Genomic DNA, 25,324 nt, shown 5'->3' with positions numbered 1-25,324 from the left:
TCATCACTGTGCAAAGACATGAGAAAAGAGAGCAGTTCTGGTCCACTGATTCACCTTGCAAATGTATGCCCTGTGACTTCTAAATCACCAGGCTAGAAGCGGTGGAGAGGTAATTGGGAAGTAATTAATACTGATAATTTGGCATTAATACTGATAATTTGGAGAAATCTGATGCAAACAGGCTTCGCTCACTGATAGAATATGAAGGTCAAAAATTACGATCAATAAAGTTTGATTTTAGAATCAAATCGCTCTGGTTTGGAAGTTCCCTAGCCATTTATCATGCCACTTAGGAAGACGCTGCATTAGAACTTGCTTCAAGGACTGTTCGCCTTTAGGCTTTACTTTCTTCTTCATCTCTTCGCCTATTTAATCAGTAAACAGAACCAACTACAGAAAATGTGTTTGCAGACACGGATACGAAATTTTTTTTTTTCCAATCTCAAACTACTTAATCAAAAAGGAATTGAGCATTATCACCAGTCTGTAAATGGAGGCAACTAAAAAACAACAATGCATGCAATAAAAAATTCTGCTGTGAATAACAGAAAATCTAGGATAAAACACAGTCCTGTCTTCAAATCCAATCACTAGGTAACAGGAGTTGTCCTCTTATTTGGAAAGTCTTAACAAATGGGGGGGTGGGGGGGTGGGTGTGGTGTAGTTTTGTTTTCTAGATTGCTCTCTCATCGCAGTGCTTTCCATTATTTCCTTCCTTTTATTTCCACAAAATCATTCGGAAAAGCCTTTCGTATTTTCTGTGGAGGCTTTAAAAATCAAATCTGTATTTAACAGCAATCAAGATGTATGTTATCTATATATCCCTTACATAAAAACAGAAGAAACCATTTTTATGAAAAAAATGAAGTAAAAAGTACAGATACTGTCTTACCTTTAATTTAGATATCATATTTTTCTCAGAGTCATCTGAAACACTCTTATTCGTGAGAAGTCTTCTTGCCAAGTGCTGCTTGTAATAGCGTTCAAAAACATCTTTCTCTTGCATAAACCTAAATAAAACCATTGCCTTATCCAATATAGTTTCTACTTCTTGTTCTGTTAGCTGTAAAAGAAATCATTTGCTGGTTTTAACCTTCCAGTACAAGTGTCTTATACAACCTAAATACTTCAACTAATTCACAGCAAGCACATGGTCTACCAGTAGCCTATAAAGCAGCCAACAAAACTGCTCCAACATGTGAACAACAGAGCCAAAAGAACAGTGCACAAACTCAATAGAGTGGAGAAAGAAATGGATCTAAAATGGAAGGAAAAGCAATTGTGAGGGAGAAGGGAGGCGATGGATAGGTAGAATGTCTGGTAAATACAATAAAAGTTCCTGGATAAGTTTTTAAGTATTTTTAAAAAAGCACAAACAGAAACCAGTATTAGGAATATGAAAAGTTAGCTTGGAATGAAAGCTTTTAAATGTTAAGACCCATTTTGCAAAGCCTGCCTATGCCACAACAAATAAAATTATTACTTATTTTATAAATAAATAGAATTTACTATTTGATTCCCAAAGCATAAGATGCATGCAATAATATTCAGCTTTATTCAGAGCCACTGAAGCCTCAGCTGAACCGTCCTGTCCAGTTCCGGGTGCTGTACCTCAAAACATTTCATGAAAGAAGCTATGAGGTAAGACTGAGAGAAACAGTTGTATTTAAGCTAGAAGAGACAGATGTGGCAATAGTCCTCTGTTATGCAAAAGCAGTAAAAAGAAGCAAACTGTTTCCTCTGTTCAAGTGACTTCGTATTCAAAAGAAATTATTAGATATTGAGAATAACTGCCAAACTTTAAAGATATTTAAGGAATTGATATTTAAGGTTTCAAAGGAAGGGAGCTGCAGAATCTACTACAATCTAATTCTGTTTTTTGAAGAGGTATCTGCCAGAAGTAACGCAGGTATACTGCTTCAGAGATGGGGTACAACATCTTGAGATCTCCTTGTCCCTTATATTTCTATAAGTTTACATCTAAAGTGTTATGAGCTCAGATGCGTTACATATACTTTCTTTTTTTAAGGTAGTATTGCCATTTATCTTAATATAAAAATCATTCTTGGAAAAGTAGCTTAGTTTAATCTGATCCAAGTTAACAAAGAGAAATCTTTTAATTTAATTTATACTTACTCCCTTGACTCCTTTTTTCAGCTTATCGTCAATAAATAATGAGAGGTACTCTGGAGACCTAGAGTTGAGGTTGAGGAAGTACTCAAAGTCACCCGCAATAGTCTGTTTGAAGAGTCGATCATTATTGAAAGATTCCTGAAGAAAGCGGTCAAACCTACTCTTCAAATCCAGTAAACCCTTAAAAAAAAAAGTATTAACATTTTCATTGATTTGAAGTTGCAAGCTGTGAAACAGAAATAACAGATGAAGTTGTAGTGAAGACCACATCTACAGTCAGAGATTCTGCAAAGCTCTCTATGTTCGGGATTGTTAGAAAGTATCTGAAATTTCATTTCCATTTTTAAATACCTATAGCTGCCATAAATCTCTTATGGAAGCAATTTTCAGATAAACTGGCTAAAACATTGGTCTCAAATACTGGTGCAGTTTGCTGGAACAGGCTACTCAAAGATTAAGAACATTTTTAATAACCCATGTTAAACAGGATGATTTACCGTATTTTTAAATCCACAACTTGAGGGAGGCATTTGTTCTGCTTGTTAAGCCTCTTCTATTTTAAATAATGTTGACAAAGTCACTACCATAAATACAGGATACGGGAAAGATGAGGCCAAGCACCCATTAACTGCATCCCTAGAGCTACTAAGCAAGTTCGAGAAGAAAACACACTGCAACAACAGGCCTAATCTTGTTAGGTTTTTTTGCCCTCTAATTTCAATCCAGGGACACGTTTTGCGTTATTTAGTTGCATGTTTCTTACTGATCTTAAGAGTCACTGCGAACATATGAAAGTTAGAAACAAGCAATAGCTCTCCAGTTATCACAGTGTGAAGTTCACAGGCCTGAATTGAACCACTTCCTCTGAGCTAAACCGTTAGATTCTTGACATCATTTTTAGGGTTTGCACCTTCTTCACCCAGAGTTAAAACAACTGGGTGCAGAACGAGGAAGCATCTTAAAATCACCTGAGCACCTTTCTAAGTATATATGATACACACTGGGTTTAGACATAACTAACACAGCATTCAGGGGCAGGGGGAAGGGAGAAAATTTCACTCGAGAGTTCAATTTATTATGGATAACTACTGCCCACAAACTGTTCAGGTTAAATCATCTTTAAGTCCTTGGTTTCTTAAGAAATTATTTATATGTGGTTACTTAAAGAAGCCATTCAAGAATTATTCAAGGAAGTAGTAATGTTGCTTAGGAACTCACCATCTCACTTAAAGGAATGGTCTTTAGACAGGCTAATTAATGCGTATTAGAAATTTTAAATTCAAAGTAAATCCCACTATCTCTCTGTTTACCAAGGTTAGCTTATGCCTCCTCTCCAGGAGTACACCATCTGAACAACCTGGTATTAAACAGGAGAAACTGTTAGTACCTTAAATTACAACAGCAATTCAACATCCCTTCAAATTATTTTAAGTAGTTTCAAATCTAATCCCCTGGCAATGCTTTTGCAATCATCTCACCAATTATGCTCAGGGTTTGGTGATGTCATGTTGCAGAAGCAGTGCTGGACTATGATGAAGTTTTTTTCTTGATGGTATAATGTAGCTTCCTTGTCTGTCTTCTTACTGCTATTTAAGTCCTTGAAAGATTCAGATGAACATGGCTGAGATGAGAAGAGTGAGGTGGTTTCTCAATTCACAGGCATTTTTCTGTTCTTCCATCATGTCAATGGAAGTGGAGGACAAACCTGTTTGGGGGTTTAGCAGTAATCAAATATCAGTCCCTTCCCTAGGTCATCTTGACAAGATGGCTGGGGTACATACTAATGGGCTGAGGATGAGCTCTGCCAAAGCACGCGCAGTATGGCTGTAAGTCTTCTTCAGCTTCATTATAATATTTGCCTTTGGAGCAGGAAACATCGATAGCATCTTTATAATTAAGTTTTTTAACTCTGTCAGTTAAATTTTTTATGATACCCTTTTAGGTCCAGCAGGATTTAAAAGGGGTAAAAATTACTTCAAAGTAATCCAGACACTTATTTCACTTATTTTCCACATCAATTGCCTTTTTTTTTTTTTTTTTAAATCATACCACCACAAAAAACATAACAGCCATTAATCATTAAACCTAATACATTTCAAAGGGCATTCTCTCTTCTTTTTAATAATCCTTGGAGAGGTGATTCTTGTCCAAGCTTGGTAAGAAGTTTGCTTCAGCATTGCCAGAAAAATCAACAGTCCAATCAAAAATGTGTTTATACTCAAATGGCTTCTTATAATAGTAACCAGTTTTAGCAAAGTTATTGATTTCAAACAAAACAGCAGAGATGATAATAGACATACAGCATTAAATGTTTCTCATAAAGACCAGACCCAAGGACTTCAACTACACATTTAGAAAAACAACATTTAATGAATACACGTTTTCACATTAAGTACAAAACATCTTCCAGCTATAAAAACGTTTCCTTAAAGTTCAATGAACTCTAAAGATTTTATGTGCAAATTTAAAGCCATCTTCTCAGAGCCAATGGGAGAGAAAAGATGACAAACCCTCCTGAAGTATATTTTGTGATCTTGATAAATTAATGGTACACATCACTTCTTAGTGAGAGATGGAGAACAAGAAAGAACACTTGTGTCTTCTAACATGCACAAGTGCTCTGTTTCTCAGGGAGACTAAGAATGAAGCAAGTTATTATGCTATGTAACACATTCACCTCTCAGTCATAGTATATCGTCATGAGATACTGTCACATGATTTTTGCCTCAATAAACATTGGCGGCTAACATTACATAAAATTAAACAAAATAGACTCTATAAAGCTATTTGCCAGCAGACATACAATTCACTCTGGAGGCAAATATCATTTAGGATAATCCAAAAAGTTCCCAGCAGTTATATAATTAGCCTGAATATGTTGTTTAATAAAAGCAGCTACCACAAGCACAAAACCCAGGCATGTACTTTCCAAGGAACTTAGGTAAAAGAAGAATTCTAAACACGTCAGAAAATTCAGGAAATGTACATTTTAAACAAAATTATAAATGCAGCTTATTAATAATAATCTCTTCTGAATCAATATTAAAGTTTACGTTATCAATCATGTAGTTAACTGCTACTCTGGCAAACTTGCGAAAGATGGAAGAAAAGAAAGTTAAAATATTTAACTACCTGAATGTAGTCAACTGGATTCTTTCCTTCTCCCTCTTCAGAAACTAGTGCTTTGCCTTGCTCTCTCAGGTATGAGCTCATGCACTCGCACATTGTCTTCAGACCATTTGGCACACGACTAAACAACTTGTACATGCAAGCAAGGTCTGGAAACAAGAATGACATATTATGCAGGACACCCTCTGTCTGTTATACTTCTGTAATTCATTCATTTCATAGCAAAAGACAACAGTGAAAGTTAAGCCACTTGTGCCACAAAAAGCACCCCGTAACAGCTCAGGCACTGGAATCTTCTGATGTCCCCTTTCCTTTACCCCTGACAACAGGCTTACCACAGCAGCCACAAAACTAAAAACAAAGGTTGTATGCAATTATTCTAGGTTGTCTATAGCATGGAACCTGCTATTGCTGATCCCTAGGCCAGCAAAAGTTGATGCTTGCGCTAAAGGATAGTGCACTTAAAGCTTCAGTAAGATTACGTTTTCCAGTGGTATTTAAGAACATAGCTTCCAAGATCATCATCCCAAAAATCAAATACTGTATTAAAAGTTATAAGAAAAAAAAAAATCTAAGTTAAAGCAAATAGGACAACACTAATGAGATGCTTGTTTGTGTACTAAACCCAAAACCTAGTAAAAAGTGGAGTTTAATTCATATTTGTCTTAAAGTCAGCCATATAATTTTACACTACCTTGTTTCATCCATCTAAAATCATGAGAAGTGGCTTAGCTTAAATACGGCTTTCCAAAAGAGCAATCCATCCTTGTACGCTTATGTGAAATCTTATCTTCACAATGCGGCAAGTATTTCCTCTCTGCTATTTAACTAAATCAAACCAAGGCCTATGAGAGTTAAACTAATTCCTGTATCTTATAAATACCCTTCAATATCATTGTACCCTCAGCCTGAAGGCTATCTTAACTGGATATTAAAGAAAAAAGGTTAAGTACGGTGTCATAACTTTCCTTTTCAATACAGTAATTCTCTTTTCTTACAGCTAAGAAATTTACTAACTTTGTCACTCTGACTATCACCTAGTAATTGTGAAGCTGCTTTAATGAACAAAGGCCATTAATCTAAGCAGCGTGTTCCCCATTCTCACAGCTTTAGCGTGAGCACCAATTTCTAAATATAGGTACTACAATCACTGTCTTCATTATGCTGCTTTAGAAACTTATGTTTTATCTCTTTCCATAGTAACTTTCATTCAGTCATTCTGTCCCACATTAACTTCTATCACGGAAAACCAAATTAAGCCAAGCCCTTCTTTTTCAACCACTTCAATAAGCTGCTTCTTATCCTTTAAAAACCACCAATTTTCTTTCTCCAACAAAGCCCTCTCCCCAAGAATTGGTCCTGCAATACTTCTATTAAATAAGTCATTTATGCCAGCACTTTTTAAATATCTGCCTGTGGGCCAAAACACTTCGATGCATTTTGACAGGTACATACTAGAGCAATGAAAGTAATAAAACGGCTCATGGAAAACAGGTAACAAAGACCACCACAACAGATTTGTACTTTTCTTAAGAGATACTTGGTTTACCAAAAAAGTACCTGTGCCTGGTACTAAATAGAAACAAGTTATGCATATGGGCTCTGTTTTAAAAGACCTCTAAAAGTCTCTGAAGTAATATTCTCAGATGTTTGCAAAAACAGAGCCACCGAAGTGTTTTTACAATTAGACAGGAACACAAACTTTAAGCTCCACTTATCCTATGTTTACAAACAATAAGCAGTATCATAAGCATTTCTGTCTCCCACATGATGCAGTCTTACCTTCCGTCTTCCCATTTTTCAGCATATGAACTAGCCCAGAGTTCTCCATTTCCACTATAGTTTTCATATGCTTGGAAATAAGCTCCCTCTCAACAACTTTCACAATTGGTTCTTCTGTTGATTTATCCAGACAATGCATCACCCGTTCTATTTCTTCATTAATTCTAGCTTCTACTTTCTTTATATATACAGAAGCACTGTTTTCAGCTAAAAATTTCTGACTTTCCATCTGTGATTAACACAAATTAATACTTTAGACTTGTTTTTTTTTAAAGGGGAAAAAGGAAATGTACTGGTTATTTCAGATCAGCATTGATAAGCAAGTTCAAATCACACCCAGCATGTCCAGCAAATGAGATCATTATACCCCCTAGATTTACATACATGCTTAACACAAAATAAAGGTTCTATTACACTAATTGTGTTACATACATAAGGGAGTACATGCAATATGAATGCGGTATTTTTCATACTAAAACAACCTAAGCTGATCTAGTTTCCAGTTACCAATTATAGAGTTTTAGCCACAGGTCCAAAGAAAACAGAAGGATGGGAAGAGGGAAGAGGCAAAGACTCCTTTCAAAATACCAGTTTATGGCATATTTATGAGTTGTGAGGATCAACAGTTCTCATTATTCTCATTAGTGACAATGCTGAGCACATGATTTCATGTCAAACTGTTTTTATCCATACTGGTCAGCATAGTCTTTTGGAGGAAAGATTTTTTTTTTTTTTTTCTTAAGGCAGAGCTAAGAAATAAAACTTAAATAAACGTAATTATTTTTCTTAATTTTATGTAGCACCAATGAAAAACAGAATACAATGACTTTTAAAAGGCTGTGCAACATATGCTTCTCATTTTCAAAGAAGTTTGGAGATCAGAGGGTATGACAGACAGTTGATCGGGCACAAGAACTGGGAGACTGACATATTAGCTTATCTAGGTATCTTTTAGCCTGTTTTATAATTTCTATCCATTTCCAACAATAGAGGAGCATGATTACACTCAACAACCATTCAACTGGCTTCTTTCCTGAAACTATCTCATAAAAAACCTTAGGAAATCTTTAAAATGTGTTATTCAGTGGTTGGTCAACAACTGGATAGCCACTTGGATACATTTAATTCCTTGACTCAGTTCCATTTTATTACAAAATGTAACTCACGAATGCAGAGACTATGAAGGAAACAAAGCTTACTCAAAGGCAGTTTGACAAGTAGTCTCCCCTCTCCATTCCCAGCCTGAAACAGTTTGAACCTTTCATGCTACTAGTATTTCAAAAAGACTGTGGCTGCAACGCAGGGATAGACTACGTTGCATGAAATAGCCCAAAGCAGGCACAAGATTAGCATAATGATTATTTTACATGCTATCAGCACCCATATTTCAAAACTACATTCAAATTACAGTAATTCTGTAAAATTTGTGTTACTTTTTCTGCAAAGTTAGTAACATTTTTTCTTATTTAATCTAACGGGAGGGACATACTCATCAAATAAGTAGCAATTACTTCAAGTACCACCAATTCTCACAATTCCAAGCAGTTATAACAGCATTCCAAATATGATATTACAACATTGCTGTACCTGAAAAAATTCTGCAGACATCTCCAAAAACGGAGCCTCAAAGTCTTCTTCATAGACTGACCTTCCTTCAAGACCTAGAATCATTAACATCTGGCAAGCATTTCTTATTGCGCCTCTGCCAAAAAGTAAGTTGTTAACAACTTGAGAAATCTACATGCTTGTAAGACAGAGTACACAGCAGAATAACAACTCAGAACATAATATCAACTTAAATAAAATATAGTAATAGAAAGTCCATCCTAAATCTGTTTGGTACATGACAGGTTTTCAAGAAGATTACAGGAGCAAGATTTTTTGTTTCTGTTCTAAACTAAGGAGCTGACAATGTTTATTAAATATTTTAAATACAACAATAGGGAAGCAGGTCTCAAGTTCTACTAACTTGGAAAACTATTAAGAATATATTTCTACATACAAGGAAATAACCAAAAATACTACTTCAAAGAAAACTGAAAACTGCACACGTAGGTTGGAATTCAGCAATTCAAAACAACTGCACAGATGGAAGTTTCTGTGCAAAGTTTGTTGCTTTTTTTTTTTTTTTAAATAAAAACAACACAAAATGAAAACCTATCGGCAAGTTAAGCATTTGGTTAGACACAGAAACACATCAATAAAATGTGAAAACAAAAGAACTGCATCCAGGAAAAAATTCCACTCTCTGGCAGTAGGGGACAATACACAGCTGTTGCCAGGGAGTATTTTTCTCTTCATAAATTGCGTGTTGGGCAATCTCAATCACAGAACTGCAGCCAAAGTAGCATGGAGTTTACATATCTCCACACCCAACAGCTGCTCTGACACTGGAGAAGCACAAGAAAACTTGCAAATTTGACGTTACTTCAGCTGCAGTATCTGCAGTGTGTGGCATAAAACTCCACATCTACTAAACTGGCCGGAGAACAGGAGGAACAGATTTAAACATGCAACTGAACTACCAAAAAACAGATGGACCAAAAAGAAAGCTTCAAATATTAAAGAAAAAAAAACAAACAAAGCAAACCAGGTACAAGAAAATTAACCAACCTCTCAGTACAAAGGAAATACAGGGTAACAAGAGGCAGGGAATTGTCTAAACTCCGCTTTATAACCAAATACTCTGGTACAAGGCAGTAATGGAGAGATTTAACAAAAGTTTTAATAAAAAATACAAGATAAATATTCAAAAAAATATATTAATGAGCTTCCCTATCTACCGTTATGCTAAACCTTAACATACAAAGAAACATGTTATTCCAGATTATGAAGAAATTTTACTTGTGATCAGAAATGCAGCCTTAAGTAATGATTTATTTGTGTATGTTCTTGATTCACTCTTAAAAATTGACAGGTATTATTTACAACAAAAGACAGTCACTTACAAACATCTTACCTGTCTACAACTTCTCCTTTCCTTTCTCTTGCAATCATATCCAGCAGAGTTTGCCGCAGGTGATCCCTAATACAGCCATAGCGTACAACTTGATCTCGAAAAATAATCAAGCCCAAATTGTAGACATTTTCCACGTTATTTTGTTGGACATACACACGGTCCTACAACGAAGGCATACACAGGAATGAAATTTTAAATTCATTACACCCATGCTATTCAAAATTGCAAGAGATTGGTCATACTTGCACTGTACAGAAATAACCAAATGAATCTTCTCTCCTTTCTTCATAAAAAGAAATTATGAATACCCTGAAAATTCAAAATCAGTCCCATTTTCCAAAACTCCATTTACATAGAGAGTCTACTTTGCTTAAGAGCATAAGCTCAGCATTTATGACTAAAGCATGCCAGAACAAAACTACAGCCTTGCCACTTTTTAGTTCTTTTCAGTTTGGGGACAGAGGAATCTCCAAATACTGATAAAATTCATGGCACCATCTGAAAGAGGTTTTACTTATCTACTCAAACCCCCTCCCATCAACCCCTTTTTGGTCTTTAAGAAAAATTAATTCATTTTCCCCCATCTCCCACGCATCTTCCTATCAATCCTTTTAGGCAGACAGCTCCCCCTCAACATTCAGTGAAATTTCCTGAAATAACATCATTAGATGAACAGAAGAAAAAGTAAAGCCAAAATGAGAATAGTTACAATCAAAACGTTTATGGATTGGTACTGCAAAATTATACATAAGGACTTCTGTTGAACCCCACAAAAAACACACACATCACTTTTATTCAATTTGAGCAATTATCTTGAAATCTTGTTATGTTTCATTAAAATCGCACACATACACACACTCCTCAAAAACAAAAAATAAAAGAAGGGGGAGAGAAGAAAGAATAATTATGTTTCAATGTGGGTTTAAAGTTTATCTCTCTACATAATCTCAGTCTATAGGAAGAATTAAGCTCCTCAACTATCCACTAGCCCTATACTACCTATGTTTACAAATCGAGGCTGATCCCCAGAAAAGTATCGCAAGTCCACGTAGCTCAGATGCCACCATACAGAGTTGACTGAGACACTGCTGAGCAGACACACTGAATTTCTTACTGCTACCTGCAGAAAAGCTCCAAAATGTTGTCTCCCCTTTTCTACTCCTCTCTTCCAACTTACCAACTCTCTAGAAAAGAAAGACTACTAATAAAGTTACTAGCAGATAGAAAATGAGTGTATTCACTTAATATCCAATAGTGCTGTACCAGATAAGACCAGACCATTTAAAACAACATTAAAAACAGAAAAATTGTGAGTATTTACAAACTATTTTTGAGATAAGCAATGATTTTTTTCCCCTTCATTTCTGTCAGGGCATAATCCATTCCTCTAATGTAACAGTTTGGGTGATTACTAAAAATACTTCACTACCATTTAAGCCTCAGGATGATATTATTATAAAAAGTTAATAATTTTGTACGCACTCATGAATCTGATTGTGATAAGGTTTTCTGAGAATTTACATAGCTATAACAAAAACAAAAACAAAATTACAAAAAAACCAAACCAAACCAACCAAAAAACAATCCACTATATGGAGGATGAAGGTCAATGTTTGAAATTGAGTATAAAGATTAGCTTCTCCACTGGTTCCAGCAATTATCTTAAGTGCTTTACCACACTCAGAATTGAAGTGTAAAGTTACTCAAACACCTAGAAAATGAAGCAATTGTTTTAAAAAAATCATGCTTCAGACTACAGAAAAAAGATTACAAAATTACAAGTTTACATAAATTCCACAATTAGAAGAAATCAGAAGGAACAGACACCACACCCTTTAATATTTTAGCAGCTGAATTTACATGGCAAAATTACTCATATACTAATTATATGCCAGATTGCCACTTGATGACCAGAGGAAAGAGAAACACCAGGTTCCACAATTCAGGAATGATTTCCCACTCACTCCCTTCAGACAGGCAGCACTTAAATTAAGTGAAAAAACAAGATGGGAACAGGTCAGGTATGCCTACTCTGTGGCTCATGAGGCAAGCTCAGTTCTGCCTCAAACCAACAAGTTTACTAATTGGTCTCATGAAGTCCATTTAGGAACACATGGTCATCTAAATCTTCCAAATATTTATTTTTTTCTGTTATTTAGAAGGAGGGTTATTATTTCACTCCTTTATTTGCACGCTTGCATCAAGAACATAAGCAAAAGTGATTCTAAAGTAAGACAAGCTTAAAATACACTTTCAAAGAGATGAAAGAGAAAATTAAAAAGTAATGTCTAATATACTATATAACTTGAGGAGAAAAGAAATATGTATTATTTCCAAAGAATATTCAGGCCTCTGAAGCACAGGCAGCAGGGTATCAAAATGGATTAAAGCCATGGTCATGACTCATCTGCCCAGTTTCTGTTGTGGCAATGCTAAACACTGCCATTATGAAATGAAATAGTAACTGCAGCAGAAACTCTTCTCAATGTAACAGCAATGCCTTTTTAGTAAGCCAGACCACTCTACAATACCCAAATTAGAGTAGCAGCATCAATGTTTCTGATACTGCTGATTTGCTTACCCTCGGTAACAGATCACTTTTACTGTCTACTGGAAGCTCTCCCAACCTAAAAAGAATAATCTTGGAGACAGTAAGCCCCGTTTGGGAACAGGTTTGACTGACAAGGCTACATGCTACTGAACAGCAATCACTTCCCACGGGGAGAAGCAGCAGGTGCTTAAAAGGTAAGAGTAACTCTCAGGAGACAAGGGTGGAGTTTCAGCCAACAATTATTCACAAACTACAATGCTGCTTACACTGCACAATAATTCTGATCTCAACTAAAGCAACTTACCAACTGTAAAATATCACCAGGCACATTTTGCCCATCTCTGCATGGATGCACTACCTGGATGATGTAGCCTTCAGACACTGTTTTGTGTACATATAGATATATATAGCAAGTGTCTTTGATCCTAGTTCTGAAAATTAAAACACCACTTCTCCCTGCCACCTTGTGTGTAAGCCATGAACAATGACAGTCATATGCCCCAAGGTCAAAACTCACATAGCTGACCTGTCAGTGCTGGCCTAAATCAAGACAGCGGCTTTGTGCACTGCACAGATGAGAAGGGAATGCTCTGCCCTCTGCAAAACACACAGCTGTATTTGCAAGAGTCATTGTTCACGTCTGACAGCGTTTAACTGGCACTACCCATATGCCTATAACGCAGCCAGGGGTGTGACTGCTGCGCTTGCATACCTGAAATTGCTTTAAATTTAACAAGTAGTGAAGAAGGGACACCACAGAATCCAGTTTAGCCCCGTTTCCATAAGATGTTCCAAGAATACTCATGCTCATGTAGCTTGAAGAAAAGACCAAACAACTGCACCTCCACTGCTACTGTTACATACAGTAACTAAATAAAAACTATTGTAGGTACGCTCACCTACACTGCAGCCATAAGCAAGACTGAATTACAGATATGCCCAAATGCAGTACATCCATTACTTCACTACTTGAACATGTCTTGGTACATGACTTGACTTAGTGAAGACGCTACTTAGGACATGATTTCACTGCTTGCTGCAGACAGTGCCACGAATTTACAGAGTACCACATCTATTCTGGCACTGATTACTGTAGCCTAAACATGTAAAACAAAAGGAGGAGAGCTAGTGCACATATCTACAAAATACAGTGCAACTATGTAAACTTGAAATTCAGTTGTGGAAACTGGAATATCTCAAGAAAGTTAGATTTCCCTTTATTGTGCAATTCCAGGTTGCAAAACCTTACACTAGAACTACGTTACAAACCAGACCTGAAATCAAGCAGACTTTTATCACCACGACACAAGAGACATGGTAATACACTTTTTCTAAAATGCAACTATGAGGTAAACTTTACAGAGCGTCTTGTGGAAGAGGTTCTGCACAGAAAATGAAACCCTGCCACAAACCTCAAACAGCAAGTAACCTCATCATTAAGTATCATAACAATGCACAAACCTCATTATACAAAATACATACCTTTCTAAAATAAAGATCCTATTGAACTATTTTTTATTTTAGAAGTGGCAAAATTAAACACAGGAGAGAGATTTAAGATGGGTTAGAGAGGTGTTTGTTTGGACTTAGATCATATGGGAGTGAAAATAAGCCAGAAAAGAAACATGGCATTAAAACAGATATAGTTTAGTTTAAGATTTACAATCACTAGGCTGAAGCAAGAATTTAAGAGAGTAAGATCAAAATTCAAGAGGATGTTAAATGTTTTACTTTCACTGACGTCAGACTTTGGCTTGTTGGGTACCAATAGGTACATTTCCTGAAACTGATGGGTAAGTAATTAGGATGGCCTACAAAATAAGAGGAGAAGGATTGGGTTATCCTTTATTTATAACATATTATAATTGTATATACTTCTCTTGCTGGAACACAACCATATCAATTAACAATGCCTGGTGACTGAGTTTATACAGTGTTTATTTTTTTAAGATAAAATATTTTTAATGTAAATTATATTAGCTGTGCTTGAATAAAAAGGTATAAACAACTTCTCACATAAGCGTATCACTATAAAACTACATTTCATTCAGACTCAATGTCATAAAAGAAGACCAAATCACTCCTTATTTCATAAAGTTCTTAAAAATTGTTTCTTTGAAGAGCAGTCAGGTCTCATCTTTGACAGATGTTCCTCCACTTTATAATTTTGTGGTACTAGCAGCTTTTTCAAGCTTTTTCAATGAACACATACTTAAGACTAGAAGTTTCCTGCTCTTAGTCTCTTTCCAATGAACAGAATTATGTTTTACTGAACAGCACACCCCAGTGACAAAGGTGAAACTGCTGATCTTTGAGACTAGTCCCACTTTAAATCATAACTTATGCTTCAATTTGTAATCAAAGCATGTATTTTCTAGACAATTTGTCTTATGCCCCTCGAAGGCAAAGAAAAGGAGGGAGTCTGCCCATTTTATCAGCCCTTTGCATTAGATAGTTCTATCTAATAAAAGATTAAATTTATAATCCTAGACAACATGTTACATTATAGACGTTTAACAAAGACATCAGTGCTCCTGAAGTTGGAGAAGTTTATAAAACACTTTTTTAAGAAAAATGTATTAAATGTTTACTATATTTTACTATATCACTATGGTTACTAATGTATTATATGTATACTATAAAAATATTTTATTGTAGGTGTGTCTTTTCTGTTTCTTTGGGTCTCATTTTGGTACAAGGAAAAAAGCCTATGGGAGGCAAATAATTAAGCAAGTGGAGGCCTCAACTGAACATCCACTTGAAATAACTAGGAACTGTCAAACAGCACATAAAAAACCTATATATTCCAGAGGTATTAAAATTTATTTGTTTACTATTCTGTTCCAAATCTAAAATACAACCAATGAAGCCCAATTTGCACTTGTAGGAATGCTGCAGGTCTCCATCTTCTGAAGTTTTGGGGGAAAAGAGAAGGCTGGCTGTTTGTTGTAACAGCACTCGCAAGCTTCAAACAGAAGTCAAGACATTGCTCTCTTGAGCACAAAAAATACTTAAGAAACAGCTCTCATCTCCCCCTCAAAAGTGCTAACTGAAGCATGTGACCCTTCCTCAAAGAGGGGACTTCTTGGTCCTAAATATACTGGTCAATACACTAAAACAGGAACAGCTGATAAACCAGCTGATAAACGAGCTTTCCCTGACACTGAGGGAGCAAAGATTTATCGAATTCAAGAGCAGCAGCTAACATTGCATTATCCTCTCTGACTACCTATGTACCTTGGAGCATCCAGCACCTCCTGTACTGAAATAATACACAATATTTGGTTAAAACACAACAGCTACTTCCCTAGAAAGCTCTGGATTCCATCTTCTAACATTTCTGAAAATTCACCACTAGCTTTGGTAGATTATTCTAATTGTTAACTATTCTTGAATTTGCCCAGATGCAGCTAGCAGCAGTTGATTTGTATTTGTCCTTCACAAACAGATTAGAGATTCCAGGATTTCTCATAGCAAAGATAGTACACTTTCAAAACAATTTCTCAATCTTCCTTTTGGCAAGATACTCAGATCATTAAGTGTCACTGAAGGCATTTTATCCAGCCCTCTATATTTAGATATGTGGTCTTTTCCTAACATTAAAAAAAAAAAAAAAAAAAAAACACAAAACACCACCAAACCAAAAACAAGAAAATCAAACCCAAACCACAAAAAAACCCAAAACAACAAAACAAAAAACCAAAACAAAAAAACCAGAAACACCACACAAAACCCACAACATGAAAGCCAGTAAATCCATTTAAAAAAAAAAAAAAAGCTATATAGCTACAATAATGACTCCAAATTCTTTAACTTTTAGGAGCTTATTAACCAAGTAGGATTTCTTCACAGCTAATACAAACAGGTTCAATTTCATAGTATGAGATCTTTAACAGCGACAAGATAAGATCTTAACTCCAGTTGTTCAGCAGATAGAGTACAATCTCAGTTGATCATCTTTTTTGACAAAAAAAAAAAACTCTACCTTTATTTGTCCTTCACTAATACTTCATAAAGTACTATCTTCAGTATGGTATTTTGGAAAAAAAAGATTTTACGTAAAAAACCTACAGTGTCTCAACACATATTTCTTTTCCTTCTGAAGTTAAAGCCTTTGGCTAGAGCTATGCAAAAATACACTCTCCTGCATCCTCAGAGCTTGCCCACCATTCTGGGAATTTAAACACATACCAACTACCTAAAGCATAACACAATCCAGACACAAACAAACACATAAGGCCCTTTCTCTTAAAGAAAGGCCTTTTCCTTTAGCTATCAGGTAAGGAATGCTTTTTTTTTCTTTTAAAATTACAACCATGCAACCAAAGATCAAATTCTCATCTATGTACACTACGTAACCTTGTACCCAAGCTCTGTATGAACAGCAAAGGATTCAATTGGAATTTAACATTCAAGGACACAGACTGTACCTAAGCAAAGTTATCCTCTTCAAACCCCTAAGCTTAAAGAACAACTACCTCATTGGAAGCCTGAGGAGGCTTTACACCATTATGCTTTCCACCATTATGCTTTCCACAGTAGGAAACCACCATTATGTGAACTAAAACACGCAAGTAACATCTATAACCTGCCAGAACGGGTCTGACTAGCTTATTTTTTAAGAATTGCAAAATTCAACCATTTTTCAGATGCATTTTTCAAGTGATAATGAGATAACCTGAAAGAAGAATGCAATTATAATTTGTCACACACCTGTAATAATCTTTCATGCACACAGGAAATTCAAAACAAGGGACAGACAGTAGTCTTAGGAAGAAGATGGGTGAGCATGCCTTGTTTTTTACCCCTCCAGCTCAGTTGTTTACATTTGTCAAAAGACAATTTACTGCATCAATTTCAATGTGTGAAAAGGCAGAATACCCACCATATACATCAGAATATCTCTAATCATCACCATCGCAGTTTGATGATCATTCCATGCTTGGTTTAGTGTTTGTAGGAAGTTGTTATTCAAGGAGTTTAACACATCTTCTCGCACCTGAAGCAAAAAAAATAATATATTGTCATAAACCCAGGTCAGTTTCTCCTGCATCATTTAAATCTTAACAAGCTGTGCTTCAAAAAAAAAAAAAAAAAAAAAAAAAAATTCTTGCCCGTCTAGGAACTTGAATGTTACAAACAAGTTCTTGCTTTTCCTGGGTGCTGACCATCCCTACCTTGTATTTCACTTCTGTGGAAAAATAAGAATTCACACAAGTAAGAAAAATCAGGCTAAAAACAAGAGCAACAAAATAAAGATGGATATTAAATTTCGAAGGTATACCTGAAATCTCAAATGTTAAAAATATTTTTTTACAACTCCTCAAAGGTTTACTCTCCTATGTTATAATGTTTCAACTAATGTTAACTTTACTATCACAAGTAATTTCAGAATATTGGGTAGTACTGGTAAATGTTACAAACAGGAACAAGTACAGGTGGAAAATTGGCCATGATGACATTTAGAAAGACATGCTGAGATAGCATAAAGTTAAAGCAAACAACAGTTCTGAAAGGAAACAATCACTTGGTAAAGACCAGACTCTTATACTAATAGTCCATAATCGCCAACAACAAGACTCCAGAAAACAAAAGAAAGTCATCCTTGTTTTTATGAATGTATTTGCTAGTTGATTCATCTGTCCCACCAACTTCAGGCTTTATTTCTTTTTAACACTACTACTCCCTACTAATAAAAAAGAACATCCGGTTTCATATATTGATTTTCATGCAGTAGGCATATACTACAGTGCTCAAGCTTTAAACGCATGCAAAAGAGAAACCTGAGGACTTGTGAAAAAATTATTTTCAGAGTTAACAAAACGTGTGAATTGACTTTTGACATAACATGCACAATACATTCTGCCCTCTGTTGTAACCAAACAGAATGTATTTACATTTGTAGATTTGCATTTACACTTGTGATAGTGTAAATTTCAGTATAAAGAATTCAAACAGGAAAACAAAACACATATGACAAGCAGCCACAAGCTGCACCAACATCAGATGCAAGCACCTGACAGCCTTCATTCTGTTATTTAAGTTTTATGAAGTTATTAAGTAAAACCAGTGTAACAAAAAATTCAGTCTGCTACACTGCTACATATACTCCATAGACTTAGACGAGCAAACCAGCAACACAGCATGGCATACCATATGAACACAGTGGTCTCTTCTCAAGAAGCTGTGGAATCTTATCCCCATAATATTCACCTTGTTATTGAATCTAGGTAATATAGGTATGCCTGTAGGCTGCTGAAAGCTTTCTGAAATCTTCAAACACCTACTCCTTTGACCTGAGCGAGGCCTCTCCTCCTTGCTTTTGGAAAACACAAGAGGCAGTTATAAGCCACAACCAGCACTACTTAGCTGCCTCATTCTTTCTGACAGTGATCATCATTTACCCTTTGGTCTCCTAAATGTGCCCTGTTGTCATCCAATCTATGTAGTTTTTAGCCAAAATGTAAATATTCATTAAAAACTTCACTAGCTGTACTTGAAAAGAGTATGCAGAATCTCCCAGAACAAGGAAACAAACATGACATGGTTGCTTTCACTTCTTTAGTAAATATGGAAAAACATTGGAACTATTATTTGGTAGATCACCCACACGAGTAAAATTTCCCAAAGCAAAACTAAAAGCATGATTAGTTTACAAGCACAGATAATGAGGGTAGGGATTGATCGATTTTAGTTAAGTGTATGAGGCCATCACAAAACTATTCAAGGATCAAAGATTTTTTTTTTTTTTTTAACACAGATGCAGTGTGCCTTTTGATTACACACAGCCATCACAATAGTCCTACCAGATCAGCCAGTTCCAAATCACATACCAACTGGTAGCAAAAGGGGGTGCTTGCCACCAGGTAGCAATGACGACTTGCTTCTAAGCAGACATGGGACGCTCAGATCTGTGCCACCGCTGCTCCATACGGTATGACATGTGGCTTTCTGGAAATGTGTTTTAAATCCAGGAGTAGGTGCTGTACAACAAAACTACTTAAGAGTCTCTCTGTGAAGCTTCTCAATGACATTCTCCTATGTTTACTTTAGACTGCTGACAGGTTTGGGAAGCCGTCCTTTTAGTTGTTTAAAGGCCAACCAACTTATTCCTTACAACAGCTGTCTAGTTAATAAGCATTGAACACATTCCTTGTATGGGCCACAAATACAACAATAGTACAAGAAAACTACTATAATGCACAAAACATCTTAGCCATGCAAAGGCACAGAGTCGAACCACTTTGCTAGAGTGACTTGTAGTAAAAAAACCTGGATATCCATGCTCTTCTATAGAGAAGGAAGCCCTTCAGAGACATAGCTGCTACTGCCCTTCCAAAGCCTTAAGAAAATTTCAACCTCAAAGATTTTTATCAGCAGAATGTTACTTTCAATTAGCTGAGCTTGTAGTGATTTGTATGACAATCTTTGCATTTATGCAATAAATTGGCAGGGATATCCAGCTCCAATAGGACTGCCCATATACAGTCTCAAAAATAAATTAGCAGCTTCATAATCTATGTAAGGTCTTCTTATATTTGCAAGGATGAAATCTTGTATATAACTTCAGGCTCAACTGTATTTTATACTGGATATAGCTCTTAAGGAAATATAGCACCCTCCCCCGCCAATCTCTTAAGAACAGTTTGTTGGCATAAGCTTTCAATACCTTTAAATAACTCTCTATTAAGTGTACACAAAGCAGACTTACGGCCTAGTATTTTCTCTCTTACAGTGCCTGGCCTGACGCAGCAGCATGAATAGTTCAATTATGTAATTTCCACTACTGTAAGGACAGCCAGAACCTTCTGTGGGGAGCAGCTCTATAGAACAGCACTTTCTGACCTAAGGCCTCAAGGTCGCAGAACTTTTATTACGGAGTTTCTTCATCTTGTATAAAAGTCCAAGTAGTCCAAAACACAGCATTCTAAAGTCTTAGAGTTCCAACTAAGTTAACAGATTAACTATGACTTTACCAGAAATGTCTGTTCACCCCTGCAGCTGCTATCCTTTTGCCGAAAGAAAAAAAAACAAACAGTGAAGAATATGGATGATTCTGAATTGCATTTACTTTCTGGCAATTCCCTCACATCCTTTTGCCCTCCATATAATTGCAGACTTGCACAAGATCGTCTCAAAATATCATTAAGGAAAGATAAAGGCAGATAACACTTCATACACTGTCAGTCAGGCTTACAGTACACCCTAATGCTCACTTATTAATTTGTCTCCTACATGACTCCTCATGTCATTCCTCCCTATTTCATAGATGTTACGGAAATTATTTCAAACTCCCTGTAGGAGACTCCTATCTTTTCTCTCCCCTTCTCTCTGCAGCACCACGATAGCAAATTTTAAAGCTTGCCAAGCATCCTAGACATACCTTTATAAGCCCCGAAATAGACGTGCTTCCTTCACCCCATACAATTCCTTCTACACTTAACAACACTGCCACAATGACAGGCTCTGTGCCCCCTTTACCAAAGGCTTTCTTGCATGCCTGCCTTTACTATTATTCTGAAACAGCATGCACTGTCGCTACCAAACTGCACCAGTTGTATCAGCAAAGACCACCACCATGTCACAAGGCATTCTGGCATGCCAGCAGACAGTAACAGCAAAGCGCAGTAAGATCAAGAAATCTTATAGGACATGACAATATCCCAAGCATCTCTTCCTTTTGCTCTAGTATCTCCCCAAAGCAGCACTTTTCAGCCTATTTAAGTTTAGGACAGTCTTTTACATCTCAATCTCTGATGTAAACTGCACAGAAAAAACAACAAAATTGTATTGGGCTTGGCCAACAAATCAATCAATTTCTTTGTCACACACACACAATTTACAGAATGTATATGATACGTTGCATGTCATGGGTTTAGATTTCACTAGACTATGAAGTGTTCATAAAAATAAAGGGAACTTTAAAAATATTATCCTGCAAACTTTTTAACTTCAAGATTTTTTTACTCTAACGCAAGTGATGTCGCTTATCATCATCTGGTTTAGAGAGCTGCAAACTAAGCATTGTGTGTTTTTTAAAAACACTTTTACAACATTTGTGTGAAGAAGTAACAGACTAGGCTTGAGAAGTGTGAAGGAAGAACATCCACATCAAGCTTCAAGATTGCCAAAGGACAAGAAAGGAAGAAATCAATGAAGTACCAGATGCACAAGAATTAAATGCCTGAATTAAGATGAAAGGTTTCTGTTCTTTGATTATTCAACAGTATTTTTAAATTCAATTTTACATGTACTATACTTTAATAATGATGTCAATACACAGGCAAAGACAAGTTTTAGCATGTCCTTACCCTGCAGTAAAAGCGAGGTAGTTCAAGACAGCTGACTCCTGTCAATAGTGTAGATAAGCTACCTGGCTTACTACTGCCTCCATCAAGCAGCCAGGACCTGGTGACTGTAACTACAAGCCATTAGGGTCTGCAAGTTCAAAACCAAGCATACTTTAATTTGCTTGTGTGCCTGTATCTTGTATTGATCATGTTTGCACCTATCGTTTTATTTACAATTAAACAGGCTGTAAAGACAGTACATGGTATTATGTTTCCTTGTTGAGAAGTTAAATAATTTTCATCTTTAAAGTGTTTGGTTTCTTTCTCATAAAAATGCTGAGTATGCACAACTTTCATCTAGCAATTAAATAAGCATAAAGCATAAATATAGCTCTTAACTGTGCCACACTGAAAATAAAAAACTTTCACTTTCCAAGCTTGAAAACTATTTGCAAAGACATCCGAACAAATACATTGCCTCTATCTAGTCTCTTCATCTATTCTTACTTAACCAGCATGACTGGAATACTACAGGAATGTAACTTTTTTGTAGAAAGATAACCCGCAGATGTGGACAGCAAACAGCAATTCTGTTTCCAGGAGTCTGGCAATTCAAAAGTTGCGTTTGGCTCCTCAGAAGCACTCTCTGAACTGAGTGTAGTCCTTTACTAAAATCTATTAATTTCTGCACATTTTCATTTTGATAAAAGTTAACAGATTTCATTAACAACATTTCAGTCGGCAAAATCCCCCTCTTCTAAACTCTAGCATCCACCATTGACTCTCCGAATAGAAGTTTACAAAGACCTGTGATGAGAGCACTTACTGTTAATTAGCTACTTAACATTTAACAGAGAACTGCTCTCGGAAAGAAACACTGAAAATATAAGATTCCTCTAAAATTTCTGTTACATAAAGTGTGAGGTTAAACAAAAACTTCTTTTTATGTATCTTACAACAAGTACTAATGGCACAATCATAAGATGCCATTATAGAACTGATCCTATTCTTAATAAACAATGCACTATTTTTTCCATACTTCCATCTATAACTGCCTCAACATAACATCCTTAAGCAAACCACCAAAAAGGACAAGGAATAGCTTTCAGCCTACAGAAGTTTTCTTTATTGTTCAGAGTTTTTTGACAGAAGTCATATTTTCTTCTTCTTAATCTTTTCCTGGGATTATTTAATTTATAGGACATCATCAGACATCTGAACAATTTCGCCTTTTTAACTTTACAGCATTTAACTACTAAAACTCAGTAGTTAGCCTTTTTATTTGAAAAACTTTTGGTCATCTATTTTTGTGTTACCCATATATATAGATACAATTTGATTAATCATGTTAAAGATCAGAATACTAGATCATTGGGAAAAAAAATTTTTTTAAGCATCAGATACAATAGCATTAAGTGTCAGAAAGACATTTCTCTACACTGGTATCTGTGCAACCCTCTCAGCCAGTGCAGTGACAGTACAAATTCACAGGATCTTCTGCTCTTTTGTCAGTTTGCCACAATCAGCAGTTCAGAATAATTAATTTTGCATATGGATAATTTTTAATATGCAGAATAGCTAGGAACAAAGATAAGAAGCTTTCCTCAAATTAAACCAGGATAAACTAAAGCCTAGGAAGAATAAAAGTTTAGCATCATGATTATTATTAAGTATAGACTGTAAACATAGGCATATACAAGAACAAGGCACAAAAAGCCTCAGCCATTTGCCACGTTTTATATGAATAGTACAGATTATGAATGCACAGATTATGAAAACAGAAGTGTTTGAGAGTCACAGATGCGCTACAATTATAGAATAGAGCCATAAATTATTTAGCCACTTCACACAGGATGTTTCCTCTCGTGCAAACAGTAAAAAAGCCCCATATTCAAAGCAGTTTTAGACTATACTTATCTGGACCACATCTTTGAAAACTAAGATTTTAGAAAAGAAATAACACACTTCTCTGCCACAGCAGTAACTCCAGTTAGAATGCACAAAAAGCTCCCCAAGCATTATGCATTATTTAGACATAAACCTCCCATCCACTCTCTGTAATTCAGCCAGAAGTAATCATCCAAGACACATGATGGTGTATGACTCCCTTTTCAAATGTTGTAATAACAGGACAAAAATCCGATGCTCCATCTGGACCCCCAGCCAGTATATGGGATCAAAGCGGACACGTGTCTCTTTTCAAAGACAGGCAGCTATGGATGTTACCGCAAGGAGTAAGGCAGGCATCTTCCCTAGACTTAGGATCCTATTACCACTAAATATTATCTAGATTCATAAAAAGTAAGTTTTAACTTCTTTTAATAACATACTTATTAATCAACCCTAAACTTTCCTCACAAAGACTGAAGAGGTGGTTCCATGGTTTAACAAAAGCTGTGAAGAGCCCTTTTCTCAGATGATACATCTTCAGAAACACGGAGTTTCTGCATGTCATTTTGACTGAATTACATGGTTTTGAAAAGGCTGAAATGACAGAATGCAGACTACTCAGGACTTTTGTTGTTGCTGAGCTGATGTTTTTGTACATTGCCTACCGCCTCTTTAAATAGCATAATCCTAGCACAACTCTCTCATTAACTTGTGAATTAGTTCATTAGCCCATAACAAACAGGTTCTTACATTGGTATTTATTTTGTTCCACAGATGAAAAAACTAACTGGAAGTCAAACCAAAATTTGTTCTGAGAAAATCAGAAAACGCCATCAAAAGGCCACAAACCTTTTTTAAAAAATTCCCAGCTCTCAACAGTTATGCTTCAGCTAAGGCTGTTTCCTGTTACACACTTTCAAACACTTCCTATGGTCTGCCCTCCATCAGTAACTTACAACAAACAGTATCTGGAATATGAAGTCATTTAAGCTTGATGTTAGCTCTAAGCTACCTTTTTTGAGGGTAGGAATACAATTTCAACACCAGGCAACATAACAACATAATAAAGTTAGATTATTTGGTCATTTAAATGACTATTCAGAATTCTTTCATATAAGACACCTCAATTTTAATTCATAAAATGACATACCTTGTTTATTAGATGCTCAGTGACCACTTCTCTTAGTCCAGTGTAGAGTTTTTCGCCATGTTTATGCAACACCATTGTATATGCATTCCTATACAGCTCCTCAAAACTGAGACCACTATTGTTCTTACGCTGGATCTCTTGAATCGCATTTTTTAGAAGATCCCAAATGCTGTTCACGTATTTCTCATCCATAGTCATCTGTAAAAATAAAACAGTACATTATTGTTTAGAATCAAGAAAGATCACTACAGAAAGTTATCTTTAGAAGTTGTAACTCCAGGAGCAGTAATTGCTTCTGCCACATTTTATTGATTCCATTATCACGAGGTTTCTCAAACTTTATCAAAAGAAAAACAGTATTTATGAAACTAGTAGGGATTTCAATAAATAGTTACAAAAACTATAATTTGTAAAGTTTAATGCTTTTCTCCTTCAGAGCT

The 25,324-nt window shown here is 35.9% G+C and overlaps 1 protein-coding gene across 1 annotated transcript in view; it reads right to left on the bottom strand.

The window, feature by feature from the left end:
• CUL3 (cullin 3) overlaps positions 1-25,324 on the bottom strand; it is a 59,719-nt gene that overhangs the window by 14,639 nt on the left and 19,756 nt on the right. The window contains exons 2-9 of the mRNA XM_082320243.1: positions 24,885-25,082; positions 17,440-17,553; positions 10,004-10,164; positions 8,632-8,746; positions 7,045-7,273; positions 5,266-5,411; positions 2,137-2,313; positions 893-1,063 (exon numbers count right to left, since the gene is read on the bottom strand). Coding sequence (XP_082176369.1) covers positions 893-1,063; positions 2,137-2,313; positions 5,266-5,411; positions 7,045-7,273; positions 8,632-8,746; positions 10,004-10,164; positions 17,440-17,553; positions 24,885-25,082 — 1,311 coding nt within the window. The remainder of the gene's footprint in view (positions 1-892; positions 1,064-2,136; positions 2,314-5,265; positions 5,412-7,044; positions 7,274-8,631; positions 8,747-10,003; positions 10,165-17,439; positions 17,554-24,884; positions 25,083-25,324) is intronic.

Source organism: Platalea leucorodia, assembly GCF_965183815.1.
Source record: "Platalea leucorodia genome assembly, chromosome: 8".
NCBI classification, from domain to species: Eukaryota; Metazoa; Chordata; class Aves; order Pelecaniformes; family Threskiornithidae; genus Platalea; species Platalea leucorodia.
This window is presented reverse-complemented; position numbering and strand designations above follow the sequence as displayed.